Source organism: Mustela erminea, chromosome 2 (assembly GCF_009829155.1).
Source record: "Mustela erminea isolate mMusErm1 chromosome 2, mMusErm1.Pri, whole genome shotgun sequence".
Classification (NCBI taxonomy): Eukaryota; Metazoa; Chordata; class Mammalia; order Carnivora; family Mustelidae; genus Mustela; species Mustela erminea.
The window spans coordinates 104,153,719-104,179,636 of NC_045615.1; the positions used below are offsets into that span (position 1 = coordinate 104,153,719).

Consider the following 25,918-nt stretch of genomic DNA (forward strand, 5'->3'; position numbering starts at 1 on the left):
CGCCTGTAGAGCTCTACCCGGCGCGGGCAGCTTTGCGTTCACCTGACCGCTGGCACAGCAACCTGGGCGCCCCCAGCCTGCGGCGCGACCTCCCCCCGACTTGCTTCTTCGTGATGTGCTGCTTTGCTTTTGTTTCCCCTAGACCGCGGGAGCGGCGGGGGCTGGACTCTCCGCGCCGGCGAGACTCCCGGCCCAGACGCTTGTGCTCTCGCGACCGGCGTTTGCAAAGTTGGTATTTAACCAAAGGCAAATGCCTACCTGGGGGTCCAGAAGAGGGGGGATCAAAGGGGCTCCTGATGATTCACAGCCTCCCATTCTTCACGTTTTCTTTGACAAGTGTGCCCCCCTGTCTCTGGACTGTCAGTTCCACCAGCGCACATGTCCTTGTCACCGCTATTTTGTTCATCAGTGACGTGCCAGAGTTAGCATATGCCAGGCCCGAACAGACCCGGCTTCCAGGACCAAGCTGGCCTGAGCCGCCAGCGTCCCTTGCTTGGACCAGAGGGTAGCCAAAGCCTGAACAGGACAGGGCCATCACCGAAGAGGTTCCTGAGGGAGGTACAAAAGGGAGTGCAAAACAGGAGAGGAGCGTTCAGAACGTTCTTCGCAATCCGACACAGCTTCGGCATCCCAGCGCGGGATCCGCGGAACAAGGTAGGGGAATTCGGGTGTGTACTCTAACTCAGGTCTCATGGCCCGAGCTGCGTCAGTGGTTGCCTGTGTGTTGAGAAAGGATGGGGGCGGGGGAACACCTGGTCCTTTGAGGCAGACAGCTCTAGGCTGAGGTGATAGCCTCCCGCCCCAGCTCCCTGCTTTCGCTCTCAAACATGCTGAAGCATCCAGAGTGCCCCTTCCACAAAGCAAGTGGGATGGAGCCACTCCCCAGCTGGAGTCCTTGCAGGACCCTCCAGTCCTATAAGACCTGACCTCCAACAGCATCCCTTCCTTCCTCCCTTCTCATTCCTGTACTCTGCCACGCAGGCTCCCTCCTCAGCGCTGATGTACAGGGCTTCTGTGTCCCAGGACCCTAGCAGGCGTTCCTTCTGTCTGTGACATCTTTCATCTTTCTCCTCTCAACTCAAAACCCTCCTTCTTAGAGGTCTTTCTAACGGTTTCATCTCCCATAGCCATACCCTCCCTACACTTTAACACATCTTTGTGTTTACATTTTTTATAACAAACTGAAATCATTTATTATTTGTTTACTTGGGTCTTCTCATTCTCCTACACAACGAAATAAGTTATTGGTCTGTGTTGTTCACCTAAGGAGTGGACCTGGCACTCAATAGACATCTATGATAGTTGAATGCCTACTATCTTGGTGTGAGTGGCCAGAGCTGGAAGCAGACTTGGAATCTGCAGGTCCAAATATTGACACTTAACTCTTCCTCTATTCGTTCATCTCTAAATTTTCTCATCTGGGAAATGATGGGGATAATAATAGTATCTGAAGCTGAGATGAGTTAACTGTGTAGAATACTGAAAGAGATGCTCAGATTGAGAGCCCCAGGTAATTTAGCTGTTGCATCAGTTTGGATGGGCTAGGTTACATCATAGCAATAAACAACCCCCAAATCTCAGTGGTTTAAAAAGACATAGATTTATTTTTCATTTATGCCATATGTCCACCATAGATTGCCAAGAACTTGGCTCCTTGACATCAGCCAGGCTAACAAAACAGCAACCAACTGAAGTTGCCAAGGCAAAAAGGAGAACTTGGCTTAATTGAGTACTCTTAAACTTCTAGCAAGAAGTTCTCAGAAGGAAGGACCAAACCAGCAAGAAGTTCTCAGAAGGAAGGAACAAAATTTCAAGTCTTGCTTGTAGCTAGGTGTGGCTCTGTTTGCCTTTCCTTAAATTCAGATGTCTATATTCAAAATCACATACTAAGTTGGCATGTCATTTTCCCCAGCAGGATGGGGATCAGTATCAAGATTCCTCAAATAATTAAAAATAATAGAAAGAAGGGGCACTTGGGTGGTCAGTTGTTAAGCGTCTGCCTTCGGCTCAGGTCATGATCCCAGGGTCCTGGGAGCCCCACATCAGGCTCTCTGCTTCATGGGAAGCCAGCTTCTCCCTCTCCCACTTCCCCTGCTTGTGTTCCCTCTCTTAGTGTCTCTCTCTGTCAAATAAATAGAATCTTTAAAAAAATAATAAGAGAAAATTATATCTAGTATCATAATATTCATTTTGGCTTTGCATTTATTAGAAATAAAGAACCCTCTCCTATCCCACCGGGAATGTGTTATTTGCAGACAAGTGCTTGCAAATACATCTGAAAATCTTCCTTATCATTAACAAATAAACATGTGAAAATTATAGGTAGCCAGTCATGAAAACTGTATTTCCAGTGCTGCAGAATGTATCTTGCATTGTCATCTATATTTTGAACAAATTTTATTCTCCAACCAAAACATGATACTTGATTTTTAGAATATAATGAACTACTCTACTTTTAATTCTATAGGATAGATTTCTAGAATTGAAATTGCTGAGTAGAAAGATATATATTTTAACAGAGTTTGCCAGGTTAGTTTCCTAAGTCCTGAAGTAATTTCAGTGCTCATTGTTATTGGCAATTGGGTCCCCTCGCCCCCTACTAAGACTGACTGTAACATTCTTCTGAACTTTTTGCCACCTCTTGGGTGAGAAACATGTTAACTCATTGTTACTTTAATTGGAATTTCCCTGATAATTGTGAAGTTGAGCTCCTTTTCATTTGTCTGTGAGCATCAGGATTTCCCCTTCTATCAAATGGCTATTTTTAATCTTTTGATTATTTTTCAACTGGACTATTTGTCCTTATATTATCAATTTACGTCAGTTACTGGAGTAGCATACATAAGAATCTTTTATCTGACACAGTTGCTTCAAAGATTTTTTCTTCTTCTTTTTTTTTTTTTTAAATTTATTTACTTATTAAACAGAGATCACAAGTAGTCAGAGAGGCAGGCAGAGAGAGAGGAGGAAGTAGGCTCCCTGAGGAGCAGAGAGCCCGATGCGGGCTCTATCCCAGGACCCCGAGATCATGACCCGAGCCGAAGGCAGAGGCTTTAACCCACTGAGCCACCCAGGTGCCCCGCTTCAAAGATTTTTCACAGTCTATTCTTTCCAACTTTGCTTATTGTCTTTTTGTCATATTTTAAATACTTACATAGTCAAATGTTACATTTTCCTTTTTGTTTTGATTGTCCTGTCTTTCTTAAAAAATCCCCAGGACACACGCTGCCACAAATGCCAAGAGCATACCCATATTTTCATACATTTTTTCCTAAATAGTTATTATTATATATTTCTTATCTTTAAACATTTCATTCTTGGGCAAATTACTTTTTTTCTGTAGATAAACAGAAGAATGTGCTTTTTCCTCCCTGTGTGACAAGGTTTTGGACGCAGCAATCTGTATTTAAAGGAACCACCCTTCTCTCACTGACTTGTAATACCACCTTTACCTCCTTTAGGGTTTCTGCTTGTGAATTTTTAGTATGTTTCAGTTAGGGTGACTTTCTGTTAAAAATCCGGCAATCAAGCCTGCCTGCTCACTCCTTCTCCACTATGTTTTTTTTTTTTTTTTTTTTTTTTTAGTTTTTTTTAAGGTATCCTTTGATATTTATTCTCTATGTTAAATAGAAGGTTTGTTTGTTTTCACCTTTTATGATGGTCCTAAGGGCTATGGAATTAGACTGATTTGATCAAGCATCCTCTTGGATGACTAGCTTGACCACCACCGCCCCCCCCCCCCCCCCCCCCCGCACGTTCTTGGTAGCTTGCCCCTCCCTTAGGCGCAGAAAGTGACCATGGGGGGTACTTGTTGCTGCAGGGGTCCAGGAACTTGCTGGGGCGGCTGGAGTGGGGGCCGGGCCTGTAGGGTGAAATACAGCTGGTGTTTTTGTCTCAAATGGGTCCTTTCTACTCTGAAGGGTGCCTCGTAATTCACACAAAAGACCCACATTAGCAGCGGGCCTCCGGGGCGGAACTACCAGGAAACAGAGAGCCCACCCTAGTTAAAGCTGCCCCCACCCCATTTTGTGCCTGCCCCGCTGCTCTGTTATCCCTCAGAAAACAGCTCGGCTGCAGTGCCAGGCTGCCTGTGGTACCTCAGACCCCTTGCATTGAATCCCAACTTTGAGCACCTCTCTTCCTGGAGCTCCGCACTTTCAAAATAGGTGACCACTTTCTGTGCCCTTGCTGCCTTTCAGCCTAGGGTAGCAGTGCCACCTGCTTGTGTGAGGGTGGTCTCCTGAGTGCGCTCCTTGCTTCTGCCCTCCCCGGTCTTCATCTTCAGGCTGTTCTCAGCTCCGCAGCCTGAGCGATCCTGTTAAACTGAAGTCTTGGATAGTGTCTGAGTCTGGCCAGGGACCTCCTACCCCATTCAGAGTCAAAGCCGGTCTTCCCAAGGGCAGCAAGATTCCACCTGATCAGCTCCTGTTGCCTCTCTGACCTCTCTCTGGTTACTCTGGCTCTCAACTAGTTAATCCTCTGTTCATTCATTCATTCATCAAATATTCTTTGAGTGTCTACTTCTGTGCCAGGCACTACTACAGACACTTGGGACCTCAGTAGACAAACGTGTGTGCAAGAGAGGGAGGGACTAGTCTCTTAACTGTTCCATGAACTTGCTGGCCCGTGGGTGCCTCAGTCTAAACACTGCTGTGTCCCTGCCCGGATTGTCCTTGCCCCAGAAATCCACATGTCTTATGTCTTCACCTTCTTCATGTTTCTCTTCAAATGTCACCTTCTAGCAAAGCCCTCCGTGACTGTCCTATTTAGAATTGCCACGTGCCAGGCACTTACTGTCTTTCCTGCCCTATTCATTTCTTTGTGACTCTTAATTTCCTCTAACAGACTTTGAATTTTTTAATGTCCAGACTTTATAATTTCTCTCTGTTGTCTTTATAATTTGTCTCTGTTGTCTCCCTACAGGGAGAGCTGGAGGAGGGCTTGGTTTTCTCCCTACTGTTACCAGAGTGCCTAGAACAGTTCCTGGCACAGAATGGAACTCCAGAAATATTTTCTGGATAAAGGAGAGGATGGATGGAAATGAAGAATCTTGAGAAGGTTATTTGCTTTTCTGTGCTTCCTTTCTGTCTTCTAAAAATGAAAGAGTGTGTTGGCCACTAACTGACAGGATCCTTGAAAAGACTTAATGAAACAGTACATCTAGGTGCACCTGGCTTGTTCAGTCAGTGGAGCATGCTACTCTTGATCTTCTGAGTTCGAGCCCTGTGTTGGATGTAGAGATTACTTAAAAATAAAATCTTAAACAAACAAAAAACCAAACAAAAACAAATAAAAAACACAATACACCGGGGCACCTGGGTGGCTCAGTCAGGTAAGCAGCCGACTCTTAATTTCAGCTCAGATCATGATCTCAGGGTGGTGGGCTTTCCAGCCCTGCATCAGGCTCTGGACTCGTAGGGGATCTGCTTGGGCTTCTCTCTCCCTCTCCTCTTAAAACAAAATCCCAATACATCTAAAATGCTTAAAACAGTACTTGGCACACATTAGAGTTCTTGAATTGTAGTTTATTACAAATTGCTGTTTGTGCTCCCCATCCCTGTTCTGCATCACGTATATAATGTGCACACAGGCAGCTCAGGGTTAACACTTTTTATCTCTCATGTGTACCCATGAACAGCACATTGTATTGTTTTATGTGGTTTCAAAATTTACTGTGCAGTATTATGTATGTGTTTTCAGACCTAGTTATGCTGAAATACATAATCTATCTCTTTCCTCTTAATGGCCATGTGGTTCTTTGTCCAGGGAACATAATGTGTCACTGATACAGGCACTACTAAAGGGAAGATCTTGGTACAGGTCTTTCTGTGCACATCTCACCCCAAAACAAGGATCAGATTATCAAAGCAGACTCACCCAAATCAGAGATGTGAAAACAGTCAAATTACACAGATGAGGAAAGGAACAGGTTCAGAACCATTGACAGACCCCTTCAAGTCCACTATTGTGACCTCAGATATGCTCTGGTGCCTTTGTAAAGGACGAGAGTAGTTCGCTCCATTTACACGTAAATAAGCCATTTAAGTCATGAATACATCTCTGTTCTATATTTTGCTAGTTACGTAACATTTTCCAGGGAGCAATGCTCCATAAATCCATAGGCTCCAGATTTATTTACTATAAGCAAACCTGTCCATCCTTCAAAATGTACTCCACAGGTAAAGATTCTCCTACTAGTAAGTACCATTAGTTTCTTTGCCAAGAGGTTTGTCATTTCATGTTTATAAGGAAATTGAATCAGATCACCCATCTTCTGTCTTTTCTAGGGGCTTTTCCCAGATAACAGGGAAGAATGGGTTAAAGATGTCATTTAGTTCTTTCCTTTTCAATATTCAATATTTCACCATTAAATATCATGTTAGTTGAAGGTTTTTGTAGGTCCCCTTAGTCAGACTGAGTAAATTTTCTTCTGTTCCTAGTGCTAGAAGTTTTTTTATTAATTAATGGTAAATTATTTTTTTAATGCTTTCTCTGCATTTGTTGGGATGATCAAGTAGTTTTTCTCGTTTCCTTTGTTAACGTGGAAAATTACATTGATTTTCAAATGTTAAACCAACATGTCATTCCTAGGGTAAGTCCTACTTCATCATGACATACTTACCTTTATATATACATTGCTGGATACAGAGACACACATACACATTTTGTCAGTTCCTTTTTTGTATTTTTTTAAATTGGTAAATGCACATGACATAAAATTTAGCATCTTAACCAGTTTCAAGTCCACAGGGCAATGGTGTTAACTATTTGCACATTTTTGTGCAACAGATGTTTAGAACTTTTTCATCTTGTAAGACTGAAACTTTCTACTTACTAAACAACTCCACATTTCCTCCTCCCCCTCAACCCTTGGTAACCGCATTCTACTTTCTGTTTCCATGAGTCTGACTACTTTAGATAACTCAAATAAGTGGAATCTCATGTAGTATTTGTGTTTTTATGACTGGCATGTTTCAGTTTATGTCCCCAAGATTTGCCCATACTGTACAGTATGACAGAATTTTCTTCCTTTTTAAAGCTGAATAATATTCCATTGTATGGATATACCACATTGTCTTTATCCGTTCATCCGTTGATGGACACAAAGATTGCTTCTGCCCCTTGACTGTTGTGAATAATGTTGCAATGAATGTGGGTGTACAAATATCTCTTTGAGATGCTGTTTTCAACCCTTCTGGATACATACCAAGAATTGGAATTGCTGGATCAAATGGTATTTATGTTTTTACTATTTTGGAGGAAACTCCATATTGTTTTTCACAGCAGCTGAACCATTTTATAGTCCTATAGGCAGTGCGCAGCATTCCAATTTCTCCGTATCCACTCTAGGGCTTATTTTTTTTTTGCTGCTGTTTGTTTGATTGGTTTTGTTTTTATGTTTTTGGTAGTGAGCATACTAATGGGTGTAAGGTTTTGACTTGAATCTCCCTAATGATTAGTGATGTTGAGTAGTTTTTCATGTGCATCGTTTGCATATCTTCTCTGGAGAAATGTCTTTTTAAATCCCTTACCCATTTTTTAATCAGGTTATTTGTTGCTGTTTTGAGTTGTTGGGAGTCTACTATATAATCTGGATATTTAAGATACATATTGCCTGCAAATATTTTCTCCCCTTCCATAGGTTGCCTATCACTAAGTTGTTCTTCCTTTGCTGCACAGAAGTTTTTAAGTTTAATGTGGTCCCCTTTGTCAATTTTTGTTTTCGTTGCCGTGCCATATCCAAGAAATCATTGTCAAATGCAATGTCCTGAAGATTTCACCCTATATTTCTTACAGGAGGTTTACCATTTTAGATCTTATGTTTAGGTTTGTAATTGACTTTGAGTTAATTTTGGTATGTTGGTATGTTGTCTAAGTTAGTTATCCTTTTGCATATGGATGCATGGTTTTCCAAACAGCATTTGTTGAAGAAGCTGTCTTTTCCCCACTGGGCAGCTTTGGCACCCTTGTCAAAGATCATTTGGTCATAGACTCAAGGCTTCATTTCTGGGCTCTCTATCTGTTCCGCTGGTCTATATATCTGTCTTCATGCCTATACTTACACCATCTTAATTACTGTTGCTTTGTAGTGTGTTTTGAAATGATCAAGTGTGGGGCATCCAAATTTATTTTTCTTTTTCAAGATTTCTTTGACTATTTTTCATATAAATTTTAAGATGGTTTTCTTTTATTTTTGCAAAAAATAACATTAGAATTTTGATAAGGATTACATTGAATCTGTAGGTAGGTTTGAGTAGTATGGGCATTTGAACAATATTAAGTCTTCCAATTCATGAACACAGGATGTCTTTCCATTTATTTGTATCTTCATTGATTTCTTTTAGCAATATTTTTGTAGTTTTTAATGTACAAATCTTTTAGCTCCCTGGTTAGTTTTTTTCCTAAATATTTTATTCTATTTGATACTCTCGTGATTGGTACTGTTTTTAAATTTCCTTTTCAAGGTTTTTCATTAGTGTATAGAAACACAATTGATTTTTGCACGTTGATTCTGTGAAATCTTTAGAGTTTTCTAGATATTTGATCGTATCATCTGCGAGCAGAGATAATATCCTTCTGCCTGTCTAGTTTGAATGATGCTCTGTGTAGGATTTCCAGTACTATGTTGAACATTAGTGGCCAGAGTGAGCATCCTTGCCTTGTTTCTATCTTAGAGGGAAAGCTTTCACTCTCTTAAAATTGAGTGTGATGTTAGTTGTGGGTTTGTCATTAACTAAGGCAATTTCTTCCAATACCCACAATTTGTTGTGCTTTTTAAGAAATTCTTTTTGCTATGAAAGGCTGTTAAATTTCATCAAGAGCTTTTTCTGTTTCTGTTGTGATGATCATGGGGGTTTTGCCTTCGGTTTTGTTAATGTACGGTGTATTACATTTACTGATTTCTGTATGTGGAACAGTCCTTGCGTTCCAAGTAGAAATCTCACTTGCTCATGGTGTGTAAGCCTCTTAATGTGCTATTGAATGAAGTTTGCTGGTATTTTGATTAAGATTGTTTTGATTAGGATTTTTGCATCAATATTCATCAGGGATATTGGTCTATGGTTTTCTTTTTGTGCCTTTGTCTGGTTTTGATAATAAGAATAATTCTGGCCTCATAGATAAGTTTGGAAATGTGCCCAGCTCTTCAATTCTTTGGAAAAGTTTGAGGAAGATTGGGATTAATTATTCTTTAGAGCTTTGGTAGAATTCTCCAGTGAAGACATCTGGTTCTGGGCTTTTCTTTGTTGAGAGGTTTTTGATCACTGCTTTAATTCCTTACTAGCTATAGTTCTGTTCAGATTTTGTATTTCTTCATAGTTTAGTCTTGCTAGGTTTTATGTTTCTAGGAATTTGTCCATTTTTCTAGGTTGTTCAGTTTGTTGCTATATAACTGTTCATTGTGGTCTCCTATAATCCTTTTTATTTCTGTGGCGTCCATTGTAATGTCCCCTCTTTCACTTCTAATTTTAGCCATTTGGAACTTCTCTTTTTTGTAGTTTATTTGTTAAGAGTTTGTCAACCTCTTTCACTGATGTTTTTTCCCTTTTGTTTTTCTATTCTTTGTTTCTCTTCTATAATCTTTATTGTTTTCATTCTTTTAACTTTTGGGGGTATTTTTAAGAAAGACCTTAATGTTTAAGAGCAGTTTTAAGTTTACAATAAAATGGAGAGGAAGGTACAAGATTTCCCCCATGTGCAGAGCCTTCCTTGTTCTCAGCACCACTAGTAGGAAGGGACATTTGCTACCATCAATGAGCTTGCATTGACACAACATAGTCACCTGAAGTCCATAGTTTACCTGAAGGTTCACTCTTGGTGTTATACCTTCTGTGGGCTTGGAAAAATCTATAATGACATTTACCCATTATTGTAATAGCATATGGGATATTCTCACTGCCGTAATAATTATCTGTCCTCTGCCTATTCAACTTTCTCTTCTCCCTACTCCTTCACCACAGCTTTTTTTTTTTTTTTTATTGTTACTATAGTGTGCCTTTTCCAGAATGTCATATAGTTGAAATCATATAGTAGGTCGCTTTTGAAGATTGGCTTCCTTCTCTTTGTGATATACCTTTGAGGCTCATCCATGTCTTTCCATGGCATGGTCGCTCATTTCTTTTTAACACTGAATAATATTCCATTGTCTCACGTGCCACCATTCGTTTATTAGTTTAGCTATTGACGGGCATCTTGGTGGCTTCCAAGCTTTTGTTAGGAATAAAGATCCTAGAAACATCCATGTGCAGGTTTATGTGCAGGTGTAAATTTTTTTCACCTCTGTAGGGTAAACACCAAGAAGTGTGACTGCTGAGTCATCTGGTAAGATTATACATCTGCAAAACCATCTTCCAAATTGGCTGTACTGTTTTGCATTCCCACCAGCAACATCTGAGGAGTTCCTATTGCTCTGTATCCTCGCCAACACTGAGCATTACCCTGTTCCAGATTTTGGCCATTCTCATAGGTGTGTAGTGGTATCTTGTTTTAATTTGCATTTCTCTGATGATATTTAACATGAGGCATCTTTTCATGTTTGGTTGTTGTCTGTATATCAAATATTATTTGGGGAGGTATCTGTGAAAAGATCCATTTTTTAGTTGGGTTTTTTACTTTCTTACTGCTGAGTTTTAAGAGTTCTTTGTATATTTTGGATGACAGTTCTTTATCACATGTATCTTTTGCAAATATTTTCTCCCAGTCTGTGGCTTATTTCCTAGTTCTCTTGATCGTATCTTCTTCTGCTAACTTTTGGTTTCATTTGTTCTCTTTCCAGTTCTTTGAGGTATAAAGTTAGATTGCTGATTTGAGATCTTTCTCTTTTTTTAATGCAGTTGTTTATTACTGTAAACTTTCCTCTTAGTACTGCTTCTGCTTCCTCCCATTAGATTTTGTATGTCTTTTTTTTTTTTTGCTTTCATTTGTATCCAGATTTTTCTCAATTTTCTAAATTTCTCCTGTTGCTAAAAACTTACATCAGTAAGATTTACAACTTGCACATAAATTTGTTACAATTAATGAGGCAGTTAGCTATATTATTACTAACTGAAGTCTGCACTCCATTTTGAATTTCTTTAGTTTTTATCTATTGTAATTTTTCTGTCCCTGGATCCCATCTAGGATTCCTTACTGCATTTATTTGACATGCCCCCTTAGGCTCCTCAAGATGGAACAGTTTCTCAGACTTTCCTTGTTTTTGATGACCTTGGCAGTTTGGGATACTGGACAGGTATTTTGTGGAATGTTCCTCACTTTGGTTTTGTCTAATATTTTTCTCATGATGAGATTGTGGTTATAGGATTTTGAGAGGAAGACCACTGACATAAAGGGCCATTCTCATCACATCATGTCAAGGACAATTACAATGGGTGGTAGTTATCACTGATAATGTGAAGCTTGATCATCTGTCTCTACTATAAGGTTAGTCATTTTTCTCTTCTTTCCATATAGTAGTCTTTGGGAGAAATTCGCTGTGCATAACCTACACATAGGGAGTGAGGAGTTATGGTCTTCCTCCCTGATGGTGTAGTATCTACATAAATTATTTGGAATTCTGTATGTGAGTCATTTCCATTATCTGCCACGTACTTATATCATTGTGGACTCGTGAATATTTATTGTATACTGTTGGTTATAATTCAATACCATGTTATTTATTTTGTTAGCTTCTGTGTCCTCTCACTTACCTCCCTCATGTACAGTGGCTTTTGAGTACTTCCTTTCTTTCTGTCATGACCAGATGCTCCAGAATCGTCATGTATATTCCCTGTCCCAGCCCCAGAATCAGCCATTTCTCCAGGGACCTCCCTCCCCCACTTCTTTTCTTTGATATTGTTATTAGAAATCAAGTTCTGGCCTTTGAATGTGTGAATTACCGCTGTCATTGCTTCTAGTTCCTTGGGGACAATTGTTGACAGAGAACAGCGTCATGCCTTCTAGGCCCTCTAAATGAACAGAGCTCAGAGACATATGTGTTATACTAGGGCTTATCCACATATCTGTAATTATTTCTATGTTTATCCATATGTATCTATGTTAAACAAAATATGAATTCATACTGATGTTCAACTATAATGCAGTGTCACATGGCTCATTCTGACCTTATCCCCCTGCTTATCTGGCATCTTCCATTCTAGCAGAGAGAAGATTGGCATATACTGATGTGTTCAATCCCACTGTATACACATACGTGTACCAGTATGAGAAATGCCTTTACCAACTGGAGTACAATGCTGTGTGTCATCCTTTTGTCTTTGGTCTTATAGTCTCCACTCTGTTCCAAAGTTATTTAGGTCAACATCTTTTCTCCCCACTGATCTGCCAATATTTTGTTAAAGATTTTCTATGTTTGTGAAGCAAATTAATCTGCAAGTTAATTTCTTTATATTGTCTGTGTCAGGCTGATTGGCTTATCTATTTATTTCTTTATGGCTAGGTTTGTGCCAACCTTATGAAAAGGGCTGGTAAGGGTGCTTCCCACTGAGCTAGGTGCTTCAGTGGGTTAAGTGTCTGACTTTGGCTTGGATCATGGTCTCAGGGTCCTGAAACTCCCTATTCAGCAAGGAGCCTGTTTCTCCCTTTCCCTCTGCCTGCCACTCCCCTGCTTGTGCTCTGTCTTGCTCTAGCTCACTCACTCTCACTCTATCTCAAATGAAAAAAAAACCAAAAAAGGCTGAGAAGTATTACTGAGGCTTTCCAGATTTTTGTAAGGGGAACCAGCTTGAAACTGATTAAGTGAGCAAAAAGTGAGTGAAATAAGTCAAGCTTGTTTCTTGTTGAATTTCCTCCTAGCAGGCTTACATTTTAGCTTTTTCTGTTTTGTTAACTAAGTTACTATTTGTCCTTTTAATTTCTCTAACCCCGAATTTTGTGGATGTATCTCTTCTGCTATTTTCTTCCATTCCCTTTATCACATATTCTTGACTTTTCAATTCCTCTGTTGTCATTATAGTGGAGTTTCCAGAGAGATCAAGGATAAGTTCATATTTAGCCATATTTTAATTGAAATTCTTATTGCACGGGTCATGTGTTTTGTATTTTACTATTTTTAAATTACTTTCCATGTAGCCGTACTGATTCACATTCCAGCTGGTAGTTGAGAATTTTTACTTCTTTATGTCCTCACCAGCTTTGGATATTATCTGAAATCTTTAATTTTGACCAATCTGTTGGGTGGGAAGTGCTATGTAATTGTTATTGTATGGAAGTTGCTGTCAGATGATCATGAAGCCCAGGCTTGCTGGAAGGAGGCTCCTGGGTAACTGCCTTTGGCTTCAGCAAGCCCGTCAGGGAACACAGAAGAATGATCTAGCTTTCATTTAGCCATTTCGCTTCCATCCATGTGCAGAGGAGAAGCTCACCATGGCATTCTCATGGGGGCTGTCCACTCTTTAAGCTTCTGGTCTCTCTTTAAACATTCTTCTCAGATCTTCCTCATGTGGGTCCATCATCCAGGTGTGGGGATGGGGACCAGAGGAGCCACATTTCCGTCTCCTCCTCTGATCCATTAAGCTCTACGGCGTTTGTCCTTGAAGATAACTCCATTCCGTGACAGTGTCTCTTGACATCTGTGTCAATTCCATCATTGTCCAGTGATGAGAGCAGGGATGGACACCTTACAGGGCTAAGAGGTTACTTTTTGTGTATGGATTCCTTGTTTATATCCTTTGCTCTTAGTTCTGTGGAGTTGTTTAAATGCCTTTGGACTTCGTCTTTTACAATAATTTTAAGCTTTGGTGTAATGAATCTTCCAGTCTTTCCTTTTATCATTCATGTTGCCATGTGGTTTAGGAACTCTTTTCCTATCCCCAAATCATAGAGATTATCAGAAGAAAATACAAGGCTCAACTTAAAGCTTTCTTTTCACTTTTAGCTCTTGGATCTATGGTAAATTTATTTTTGTGTATGATTTGATGTAGGGACATAACTGTATGTTTTTTGCATATGGTGAGCCCGTTTCCCCAGAACCACTTGACTAATCCTCTGTCCTTTCCCCACAGATGCCACTTCTATTGTTCCCACACCCATTCACTAGGTAGTCATTGCTTGACTGGTGACAAGAATGACCAAGAATAGAGCCCTAAAGATAAGGGCCCTCAGAAATAAACTGACAAAAGATTTGTACCTCTAACGCTTGGGTTCTAGGGCTGTCCTTCAACTCTTTGCTTGAACATTTCCCCTGGGCAGGTCTCCCTCACTACATGCTCCCCACACATCCATTTCTGCTTACCAACTCAATGGTGGCACAAGAGAGAGAATGAGCAAATCTATTATTCTGTGTTGCGTGATTTTTATTGCATGTGTATCTTCCCTGTCAGACTCTTAACCCTCAATCACAGGGATTATGTCTTTTCATCTTTATTCCCCAAATCTAGCATGGGCTAATGCTCAGGTGTCAAAAATTGTTCCTCAAATTTTGTGATGAGTTTATCCTAACTATGTCTTCAGAAAGACTTTAAGGCTAATAGGGTATGAAATGAACAAAATTCAACTATACTTTGAATTCCTTTCTTTAATAGTTAGAGATATTATGACATTCAATTACATATTTGATTTCATTTATCTTAATATAGCTATCAATCATGAATATTCAAAAGAAAGTGAATGTTAGCTAGAACAAATATTAGTATACAAAAATGGGTACACAAATAAAATGCTAGTCATCTATGATACAGACCATCTTATAAAAAACGTGTTTATGTGTACCTACACATGGCAATGAGCTGAGTTTGATAATGGGGTAAAATTTGTTTACTCTCTGGTCATTAGCATGGAAAATTTAACTGATTTCAGCTACAGTGTAGTTACTCAAACACACACCCACACACCCACATCCTCTCCCACACACATATACCCAAGTGAGTAAATTTTTCATTAAGTAATTTGGAAAAATTTAAAATTTTCTGGTATAGAACTTTTAGAAAACATCTCAAAAAAGCTTCCTCAAAATATCAAGTGTTGGCCTCACTGATAAGCCCTCAGTGGTAAGTGTTCAACTGGAAATACAGTAAAATTGATTATTTTATTTACTGGGTACTTTTTCATTGTCTGTTTCTCCCACTTAATTCACCACTATAATTCGAACATCCTCAAGAATGTCTAGTAACAAATGTATATGTGTACACAAACAAGTACTTAGAGCAAGGTATTATTAAAGTTGAGGAAGGTACAAATTGATCCAGAATGATAGTTATTTAGCCAACAAGAAATGCCTTAAATGCATAGATGCTATAATCAGATAAAGTCAGATTTCCTACTCTGATGGCTAGGAATCAAGTGACACTTTTCCACTGAAAATGAAATACGAGTTGAAGAGGGATTAAACTGCTTTGGAATTTGGGCAAGCCAAGCCCATATCATTTGAACTTTTTCAATTACAGATCCAATAAGCAGCTAGACACTGAATAGAATTGCGTCTGAAGACCTTGGTTCAGCCATGACTATGTCAGCATAAGATTTGGGTCAAGGAGACACAGAGTCCTCAGTCATGCAGTGTGTCCAGAAGACCTGCCCTGCCTTCTTTACAGAACTGTTGTGAGAATCAAGTGCAATTAAAATAGGTATATTCTTATCTTCAGTAATATTTATAAGAATATGTCCTTATTACAATCAACACTGTAAAGGAGAGTCATTGTAGCAGGCATGGTAGGGGAGCCACTTGGCTCTCTCTTGAAAGAGTAACTTGTTAATGAGTGGGCTATCTGAAAGCCTTCCTCTGTAGAAGCTTCTGGATCTCCCACAGCATCAGAAGGTTGTGTTTCCTGTGTCTCTGGGAATGACTTACATGGTGCTGTGTGTCCTAAGACCTAGCCATTTCTGCCTCACATGGGACTGTATCCTCTATGAGCAATCCTTGCTCTGAATGGTACCAGCGGCCTGACCAGGACTCTCTCAGAGCTCTATCTCAGCTGGCTGGTTTCCTTACTCCCACCTCCCTCCTTCTCTCTCTCCTTTCATAGGGGTCAGACCACGTCACAGTCCAAAAGCTCTCCCTGCCCAGTCCTATTCCTTCCCCTCACCCCTTATCTCTCTCAGGCATCACCTCTAACAAATGTTTGCATTTCTAACTCTTGTCTTGGCATCTGAGTTCCAGAAGACCCAACTAACATGATCCCTCAAACCCTAATCATCTCAAAAACAACCCTGTCAATATTTTGAGTTTTATCTTTCTTTCCAGAGATTTTCATTACGGATAAGCATGGTGGGCCTTTTATTTTAAGATGGTTGATTTCTACCTCCTCTTCCTCTTCCCATCATATCAGGCATTTATGAATGAAGCATTTTGAAGAACATAAGCCTCATAAAATGCTAGCCACCAGCAGATGCTCACCCTTTTTGACAGCCACAATGCTTGAGGAGACTCAGACACTTCTTGAGCACACAGTGTTGAATGGTGCAAACCAGTGAATCTGAGTTCGTGGGCATCTTCCGAAAGCTTTGTAGAGGGAGGCGCAGATTCTTCCTGCATCCCAGCTGGGACCTCCACAGTCTCTTTCCATGCTGGCCTGAGTTTGCTGAAGTCTAGCTGAGAGTGACCAGAAGCCACAATTCCTGCAGCTCTGAGCAGTACGCTCCTTAGAAGCCACAGTTCAGGTCTGCTCAGCTCCTGGTTTCTATGTGATCCCGTGCAGGTGCCCTGGAAGGGAGACTCAGTGGGGCATCAGGAACTCGAACCGACAAAGAGCTCCTTCATCAAATGCTCCTGACCTGACTTAGAGACATAACTTCCCACTGACCTTGGGAAAGCTGAACCCATGCAGCTGTCGGGTTGGTTGGTAGGTAGACTTCAAGAACTCCTCTGAGAGCATTCCTCAGTTGCTGTTTTAGAGGAGAGAATCCCGAGCACGGTTCCCATTGTTATCTCTTTCCTTCTAATTTGGTTTTGATTTTACTTCTGCCTTAATGCTACTCTTGCATAAATATTTCATACATTTCATGTATAGGCTTTTGTAACATTTGAAGTCATTATGTAGATTGATTTCAACCAGAACTCTCTTTTTTTCTCTCTTTCTTTTTTAAACTTACTCCACTAAAGAGTTTATTTATTTATGTATTTCAGTGCAGGCAAATCTGTATTTCCGAATGGTGTCTTTCTAGCTTTTCAACTTGATGATAAAATTCCATGGGGAATGTACTTGGGAAGGCGTGCTAGGATGGAGCCAGGCAAAATGGGTAAAGATGTGTGCTCCCTTTTTACACTGAATGGGACCAGTAACCTTTCTCAGCCTCTTACTCCTTATTTGTATTATAAAATAGGAATAATGTAAGATCCTTTTAGCTTTAGGAGGGAACAGTATCAGGAGGCATGCAATATTCCTTCAAAATAGCACTAATCTGAGGATACTTCTCTTCTTTTGAAGGGAAGTCCATAATTGGAATTAAAAACAACAACAACAACAACAACAACACTTTTGCTCAGACTTAGGCTTACTCCCTTACTGCAAATCTGATAATTCCATTTGTCTTAAAGCCACTCAAAACAGAGTCCTGAAGGCTGGGCCCACAGCCCTCTATCCCCGGAGTGAAAGCATTTCTGATTTCTGTCTTACAGGTGACATTTGCAAACACTTTACTTTTTTGTTACATTCCTTCCCTAAAATTGAGGTTTCAGGATTACAAATGAAATAGAGCTTCCATTCACCATCATCTTCAGCATAAGGGATCTCAAAAACATTGTACCTTCACAGGTCCTACCACTTCTGAAACAAAGGCAGGACCAGGTCCTATAAAGAGAATAGGTATGGGAGTCTCACCCAGATTTGTCCCATGCTAGCTGCAAACATCTAAGCAAAGCTTCTCATCGCCTTTATTTCTCATCTGGAAGGATAGTGACCCATGGTGACCACGTTTATAGTTTTCTCTTTAGGAGATATTTTTTAAAAGCCCGTTTTTATTTTTTCTTCTTACCAATATTTCTTCTGTGGTTTGAACTTTCAAAACTGAGATCAATTTCCCAATTTCCATTATAGAATGTTTTCCTTTTCTCCGAAGTCAAAAAAGGGATCCCTCCAAGCCACAGAAAAATCGTCTTTTGAAATCAATGAAAAGTGGGTAGAGGTGTTGGATCTGGTGGGATTGGAACCCCAGAGAAAACAAAATCAGACTACCAAGGTGAGAAGCACCTGCTGAGGGGGAGGGGCTGAGTCAGGTAGCATTGCTCCCTGTGGATTCCAGTTTTGTCTTTCCCGTCAATTAGTACGATGGGAAAATACTTGTAGTGTTCGATGATGTCTTCCACTGAATTAAACTTCTGAAACACAGAAAAGAAAGTTAATGAAAATTTGAATATCTTTTATGTTGGTGGGTTAAAGCACAGAATAAGATGCTTCATTTTCCTTAGGGAAGACGTTAACTCAATATATATTTTTTTAAAACTGTGAAGCTGTGTCAGGAAGTGTCAAAAAAATAAAAGAAAAGAAACTGAAAAGACAGCTCCTAAAAGATGACTGGTAAAAATGTTATCATGGGAGAGTAAGATGGTTGGGGAGACCAAAAGTGAGCAAGTCAGGGCTTGACCTGCACTGAGTGGATTGGTGGGAAGGCCTGCAGTGAGCTCCCCTTCCAGAAACCCCTGTGTTCCAGTGAGTCCTGGGGTAATCAGAAGGAATAGAGCTGGCCACAAGGTTCTGGCCGTTCTTAGCCAATGACCTTTCCTTCCCTGGGCTTCTTGTGAAATAATGAGGTGACAGCAGATCTTTACTTTTATGTTCCTGGAAATGCACAGATGAAGGGTGTGGTGATTGAATGGACAGTAGTGAGATTATTTCAAGTTTAGGGAATCAGCACGTGCTTTGCTGAAGACACAGAACTGAGATGGGCTATACCTTCTGGGTGTCTAGATAAAGGGACAAGAGGGCTTAAGGATTCTAAAAGCAGAGGAAGAAGCATGAACAAAGGCAGGTGTTGAAGATGTGAGGACCCAGAGGGTGGTTCTGATGAGCTGAGTTTGGGTGTGCCCTCAAAGGAAATCCTGGAGGGTGAGTAGGAAGAGCTCACTCAGCCTGCCTTGCACGCCTTAAGACAATGTTGAGCTAAGGAGGCTTGGCTGTAACCCTAGGAGGCGAGCAGGGCAGGGGGAATGGCGTTCATGGAAGAGCTAAGGAAACTGCAGCTCAGGGATGTGGACTGACCTGCTTCGAGGTCACAAAGGCAGGGGCCCAGGACCAGGAATGCAACTTGGTTTTTCTGGACAAAAGTTGTCTGCTTTTCCCTTATACAGCTTGCCTACAGCTTGTGATCCTGGGTTCCAACAGGCTGGGATAGAGAAGGCACAGCTTGAAGGGAGGGAGCCCTGGTGGGGAAGTCTTGGATGCTGCTCTAGTGTTGTGAACCCTCCCTCTGCCCAGTGTGCCCAGCACAGCAATGTTTGCAGGCCTTCAGGATATTCAAAAGGGAATGGCATCGTCATGGTGCCTGTCCTCATGGAGATTGCATTCTGGTGGGAGCAGACGGAAAATAGCTTCCTATACAAGGAGGTAATTGTACTTAGGAATAATGTGCTCTGAAAATAATTAACTCAGAACTCAAGAACATCACTAGGCCCCTCACGAACCTTCCCTCAGGGCTGCCTGTGGCTACTGGGAGGGAACTCTTTTCCTTGGGGGAGCACTGCCTTGAAAAGCTGAAGGTCTGTAACCACCGTGGTGGTCCCCTCCTTCCTGCCACTTGTGGCTGATGTGAAGAATAAGGGAAAGACTTGGGTAAAGAGGCAGGGAATGACGAATCTCCTGACATGGCCCAAGATCCACTCCATCCATGCCCATCCTGAGGACTGAGTCCACAAGCTTCCCCATTGTTCCTACCACAGCTCATCTGTCTTAGGTTCTGTCTTTTCACACTACAACAGCCCTGCTTGACTCTGTGACTTGCTCCTGTGCACCTGTTACTGGATCTGGTTTCAAGGAGATAACCCATCGGTCCACCCCTGAGACGTACACAATAAATACTAATTCCTACCTGATGCTAAAGTAAGGTGGTTTCCTGGTTGTGCCATGGGGAATAAGGATAGTGTTAGAGAACTCGGATGTGAAGGGCCTTTGGGGACCAAATGCCTGAGTTCCTGACTAGGCTCTCCCACTCACTAGCTGTGTGACCTCGGGCAAGTTTCTCACACTCTCTGTTTCAGTTTCTCTATCGATGAAAAGCAATGGTAAGTAACATCAGGACCCACCTCCAAGGGCCCTTGTGAGGATTAATTGAATTGACAGTTGACACATAGTCAGCATTTAGAGGACAGCGTGGTATACAGTGAGTGCTCAATACATGTCTCATTAACGTGACCTCATCCCTTTTGGGTTTGCCAAGAATATGCACAAAGAGCAATGAGGTCACTGGAGAAGTTTATAGATGATTATTGTATACCTCCAGGAAGGCTTTTTTTTTTTTTTTTTTGTATTTCACTTCCAGTTATAAACTAAGAACAGTGTTTTCTTTCTCTTTTTTCAAGTTTGACAAAACTGAAAGTGAGTAAAGAAAAGAAACTTCTCATGTGGAACTCTTCTGCAAAACTGGTTAATCCACATGATAAAGAGGAAAGCCTCTTTCCTGATCTTCATCTTCAAAGGGAAAATGCCTGTTTCCTCTTCTCATTCCTGCTATCTTTAGGATGGTCTTGAAATAATAAGTGTGATATTAATTGTTTTAATAATCTACTGCATGGATGCCATTTTACATGAAATTATAATTTTAATAAGTTGTAGGAAGCAAGCGAGGCAGGAGTGATAAATCATTACTGTCATTTCTTATTATGCCCTTGTAGTGATTGGCCCACAACTGATATATTATTTCCGTAAAGAGACTTCTTAAAAGTATTATAATGAAGCTCTTATTTTCATATGAAATGATTTTTCCAGGAGAGGAGCAAATGTCACCCTAATATTAAATCTTAAAATGTCTTTAAACCTTTTGTGTTTGCTTTATATCCCAATAGAAGGCAATGATTCAATGCCAGAAGAGTAAAGAAATCTGTCTGCGAGCACACGTAGGAGTGAAAGAAGAAGGAGAGGCAGGGAAATGAGAAGTTGTGATCTTGTGGGTTCATTGTTGGTCTCTACTTACTAGTCTTTAAAGTTTGATTCACCAAGTAAACATCAAGCATAATTTTTCAATCACTTATCATAACCATTTTCAGGGCAAGGAAAGGTCTGATGATGGAAGTGGCTCACTTCTATGAGCTTTCACAGAAACCTTGACCCACATGGTTTCTGAAGTCAGATGCAGGTTAGCGGTTGGCAGCAGGTAAAACTCTGTGGGTTACTAATGGCAGGTGCTTCTCTTGCTGGGGCTGGTGTTTTAGTAGTGGCTAAATATTCCCAGTCTCACCCCTGCTTAGGCATGTGCATCGATGGGCACAGATGAGCATGGTAGGCCCTGGGCAGTAAGGACTCTGTGTCCCCAAAATGGAGCATGAAGTCTAGCATAGTGTAGGCATAAAATGAATGGTGGGGCAATAACTGAGCAAATGGGTAGACTGGGCTGAAAGGTGGTCGGTCCCCCAGAGATACATCATGTCCCAATCCCAGGAATCTGTATTGCCTTATATGTCAAGAGTGAATAGTATTTCTCATGACAAAAGATGGAATCAGTTAAAGCAATTGCACTACTGGGTATTTACCCTAAAGATACAAATGTAGTGATCAGAAAGGGCACGTGCACCCCAATGATTATGGCAGCAATGTCCACAATAGCCAAACTATGGAAGGAACCCAGATGTCTATCAACAGATGAATGGATAAAGAAGATGTGGTATATATATGTATATGTGCGTGTGCATGTATGTGTGTGTATGTATACACACACATATACATACATACATATATACAGTGGAATACTGTGCAGTTATCAAAAATGAAATCTTGCCTTTTGCAATGATGTGGGTGGAATTAGAGGGTACTATGGTGAGCAAAATAAGTCAATCAGAGAAAGACAATTATCATATGATCTCTCCGATATGAGGAATTTGAGAGGCAGGGTGGGAGGTTGTGGGGTGTAGGGAAGGAAAAAATGAAACAAGATGTGATCGGAAGGGAGACAAACCATAAGAGACTCAATCTCAGGAAACAAACTGAGTGTTGCTGGGGGGGATATGGAGAGGGTGGTTGGGTTATGGACATTGGGGAGGGTATGTGCTATGGTGAGAGCTGTGAAATGTAAGCCTGATGATTCACAGACCTGTCCCCTGGGGCAAATAATATATTATATGTTAATTTTTTAAAAAAGATGGGGTTAGTTGGGGATCTTCATAGGAGGAGGGAATTCTGGGTTATCCCTAAAAGCAGTCATGCATATCCGTACCAGATTGAAGCACAGGGAGGAGATTCATCCAGAGAAGAGGAAGAGATTAGAGCAGATGCAGAGATTAGGGCGATAGGACCCACGGGACAAGGAGCTAAGGCTTGCCCACAGCCACCAGCAGCTGAAAGGGGCAAGGAGGGACCTTCCCTCCATGTCCAGAAGCCCTGCTGATACTTCAATTTCAGATGTCTGGCTGCCAAAACCACAAGAGAAGGCATTTCTGATGTTTGAAGTCACCAACTTGGTGGTGCTCTGTTAGAGGACCTAGGGCATGAAGACATGGGGGTCTTTCCTAAATCTGAATTCAGACATGAGGTTCTAGCCACGTGGCTGACAGGATGACACAAACACCTACCAGTGCAGCAAAATGGACCTCCCCAGGCCTATTCTTGGGAGATGTGGGTGGGTTTGCTCCCCTTCTGTGCTTGAGAAGATGTTGGCATGCTCGCTTTCTGGAGCCTTGTCCAGGCATCCCCTGCCACCCCCACATCCTGGGGAGGGCTGTGCCTCACTAGTTCCCCGGGGGCACAGACCCAAGGCAGAGGCACTTGGGAATCATTTCTGACGGAAACCCCTACTCACTAAGCACCTGCCTCTGTGTGTCTGAGTGTCTATGTGACTGTGTTTATGTCACCTCATCTAAGATGTAATAACTCCCTTGAGAGGGGTGTCACTGTGTTGGATGTGTGGTTAAATTCTCAAGTTTGCAAGGCAGCCCAAAAGTCACACAAAACCAAAATTATCTTTGACAACCCTGTATCTCATCACCTTGCTCCCGCAGAGTCAAACGAAGATACTATTTCTTTATGCAAGCCCCAGAGGAAGTAGCTGGGGTTGGCTTGCACTCAGCAGAGCCTTCCTGTATCACATTCTCTCTCCTTTTTGTAAAACTGGGAGTGTCTTCCCCAGCAGAGTGGGGGCTCCCGTGGCTGGTGAGGGGCAGGAGGGAGCTGAGAGCAAGCTAGACTGGCCTAGTCTGGCACCAGCATCCGGCTCGCGAGGCAGGAAAAGTGTACAGTTGGGAAGTGTCCTTTCTCATCTGGTGTCTGGTGCACAGTAAGCTTCATGAAAGTGTTAACTCTCCTTCACCCCGCATTCTGGACGGTTTCTGGGCAGGCTACTGGTTTTTGGCATTTGGTCACGATGTTACCTGAGACCATAGGAGTATTTTAGCAGAATGAAAAATGAAGCCCAGCCTTGCCCTGTACCTGCTGTGACTGGGGGACCCATTACTTAACATTTGTGTCTCACTGTCACTGTTAAGTGGAAATATGGGTGGCACCATCGTTGCAGGTTGTCCAGGAAGGAATACATTGCTGAAGTTAATTAGTAATTGTTCACGGCATTGGATAGGCCTTGTGCACGGCAAACATGCAGGTGTTAAATAAATGTAGGAAAAAGGAGGCTGGCTTGGGGGGGTAACGAATGGGAGGAGAAGACTCCAGAATAACCCAAAAAGGGTTTTCTTAAAATAGGCATTTGAATCCTTGAGGGGTCCTTGGTGATGATAATTAGAGCAGCTCACCTGGAAGCTGACGGTCTAATCCGGGCTGTCATGGTTGGCAAGCGCTTCCCTGCTGAGGCGGGAAGTGGCTTACGATCTGATTCAACGCTATTCAGATGTCATCCCGGAGTAAGATCGCAGTCTCCTCTGTTAGGAGCAGACCAAAGTGTGGCATGTGGGGGGAAAGCTGTTGTGACCTCTTTAGGTCCTCACTGGTAAAAGGGTCTCAATAATGCACCCTTCTCTGAGGTTTTTTGAGGTCCAGGTAAGAGAGCAAGTGACATAGCATCTCACAGAGGCCCTGCGGGTCAGGGCACATGATTTCCACTTGCTCTGTGTCCCGATCATTTAAAAGTCACAATACAACTTTTTTTTTTTTAAGAACATGGGAAATTCTAGGAGGTGGAAGAAGCTAGAAAGGTTGGAGGGGGACTGAACTGGAATGTCCACTACCCATATGCATCTGGTTCCGCGGAACTGTACCCCAGTTATTACATTCGGGAATAAGAATGAAAGCATAATAACTCACATCTACCATGGGCTTGCTAAGTGTCAGGCTGGCTCGGAATGGGGTACGTTTGTTAAGTCACTAATCCTCATCACGAAAGGGAACATTGGCTATTCTCTTCATCTTTGCTGTCTTCTCTCAGTGTGGCTGCACTTAGCAGATTTATGTATTAATCTCTCTCCACTCACACTCTCAATTATGACCAGACTTTCCCAGGCTCTTGAAAAGGCTGGTGTGGACCACACCTCTCCAGCTACGTGCGATACTCCGAAAGGGCTCTGGGTCGGATACTGGGTTTAAGCTGCGGTCTTCACGCAGCGCCTAATGGGATCCTCACATACGCACGTTCCTGATGCGCTCTGGCAGCCCTGGCCGTGTCCTTCACTTTGATCTCTACTGAGGAACAATGGATAGTTGTGTGAAGGTTCTGGATCTATGCTGGATTTGTTTTCTCAGTGTTCCATGACAAAGGGCCGCAGAAGGGGCAGGGTGGGGGCACCTGAACAACAGTCCAGGAGTCTAGAAGTCCAAGATCAAGGTGTTGGCAGGGTTGGTTCTACCTGAGGCCTCTCTTCTTGCTGTGTAGGCACCGTCCTCTTGCTGTGACCTTATGTCTGTGCATGTCTGTGTCCTAATCTCCTTACAGAGACACCAGACATACTGTTCTAGGGCCCACACACGTGACCTCATTTTACCTTCATCCCCTCTTTAAAGACTTTAGCTCCAAATACAGTTCTATTTGGAGGTCCTAGGGGTTAAGGCTTCAACACAGGGATCTGGGAGGAGTCGGGGGTGGGGGGCACAAGTCAGTACATAATATAGACCAACGGATAACACTGAGGTCTGGAGATGCTAAATGAAAATTCCTGAATTAGAGAAGTCTGGACAAGAAAAGAACATTGCATTTCACTTTGAAGAAACTAAAGCCCAGAGACATTAAGTGACTGGTCTGAGCTCACATACTTAGTAAGCGGTGATGCAGAACTTGCCCCCTACCCTTCCCTTCCAGTCCCTCTGTCCCACCTTCCTTTCAAGAAGAGTTGAAAGAGTAGCTTCTCCTCACCCTCTCAGTACTCCTGTGTCTCTAGCCATTTACATAACTTTCTGAGCCTCAGTTTCCCTACCTCTAAGGTTGGAGCAATTGTTGTAGCAAGGAGTCGTCAAGGGTTCACGCGAGGTGATACGGAGACCAGGCCAACTGCAAGCACACTCAGCAAAATCCAGTCTCCTTCCTCCTTTGTTTTTATGTAGTGAATCTGGAAGGCCTTAACTGATGGATTCTCTCCTGAAGCCGCCTGTCAGCAGGTCTGTACTGAGGACGGGCATGCCCAAAATGGCACCGCATACTGTGACTGAGCGCACGTTCAATTTGGAAACACGACTAAGTGTTCCTCATGCCAGCAGGTAGGGTGTGGAACGCCAGCTGTGGGGGTTTGGCATGGGGGTGGGGAAGGAATGTGGTGTTAACACTAACTTCAGCTTCAGGGGAGACCTCCGGGGAGGCAGAATTTGGATGTGTCCTGCAGAATGACTTTCCTTCGATGGGCAGATCTGCGTGGACAGGGGATGGAATGGTCAGGAGAGGCTGGGGCCCGTGGGCTGAAGTTTAAGGTGGG

General features: G+C 42.1%; 1 protein-coding gene and 1 long non-coding RNA gene across 4 annotated transcripts in view; one reads left to right on the forward strand and one right to left on the reverse strand.

The window, feature by feature from the left end:
* LOC116584882 lies at nucleotides 1–25,772 on the forward strand. The gene is made up of 3 exons (XR_004283364.1): nucleotides 1–654; nucleotides 4,924–5,058; nucleotides 25,554–25,772. It is a non-coding gene; the product is annotated as an uncharacterized LOC116584882 (long non-coding RNA).
* CLNK (cytokine dependent hematopoietic cell linker) overlaps nucleotides 14,495–25,918 on the reverse strand; it is a 164,759-nt gene continuing 153,335 nt past the window's right edge. For all 3 annotated transcript variants that reach the window (XM_032333851.1, XM_032333852.1, XM_032333850.1), the window contains one exon: nucleotides 14,495–18,247. In XM_032333851.1, coding sequence (XP_032189742.1) covers nucleotides 18,101–18,247 — 147 coding nt within the window. In that variant the 3' untranslated portion in view covers nucleotides 14,495–18,100. The remainder of the gene's footprint in view (nucleotides 18,248–25,918) is intronic.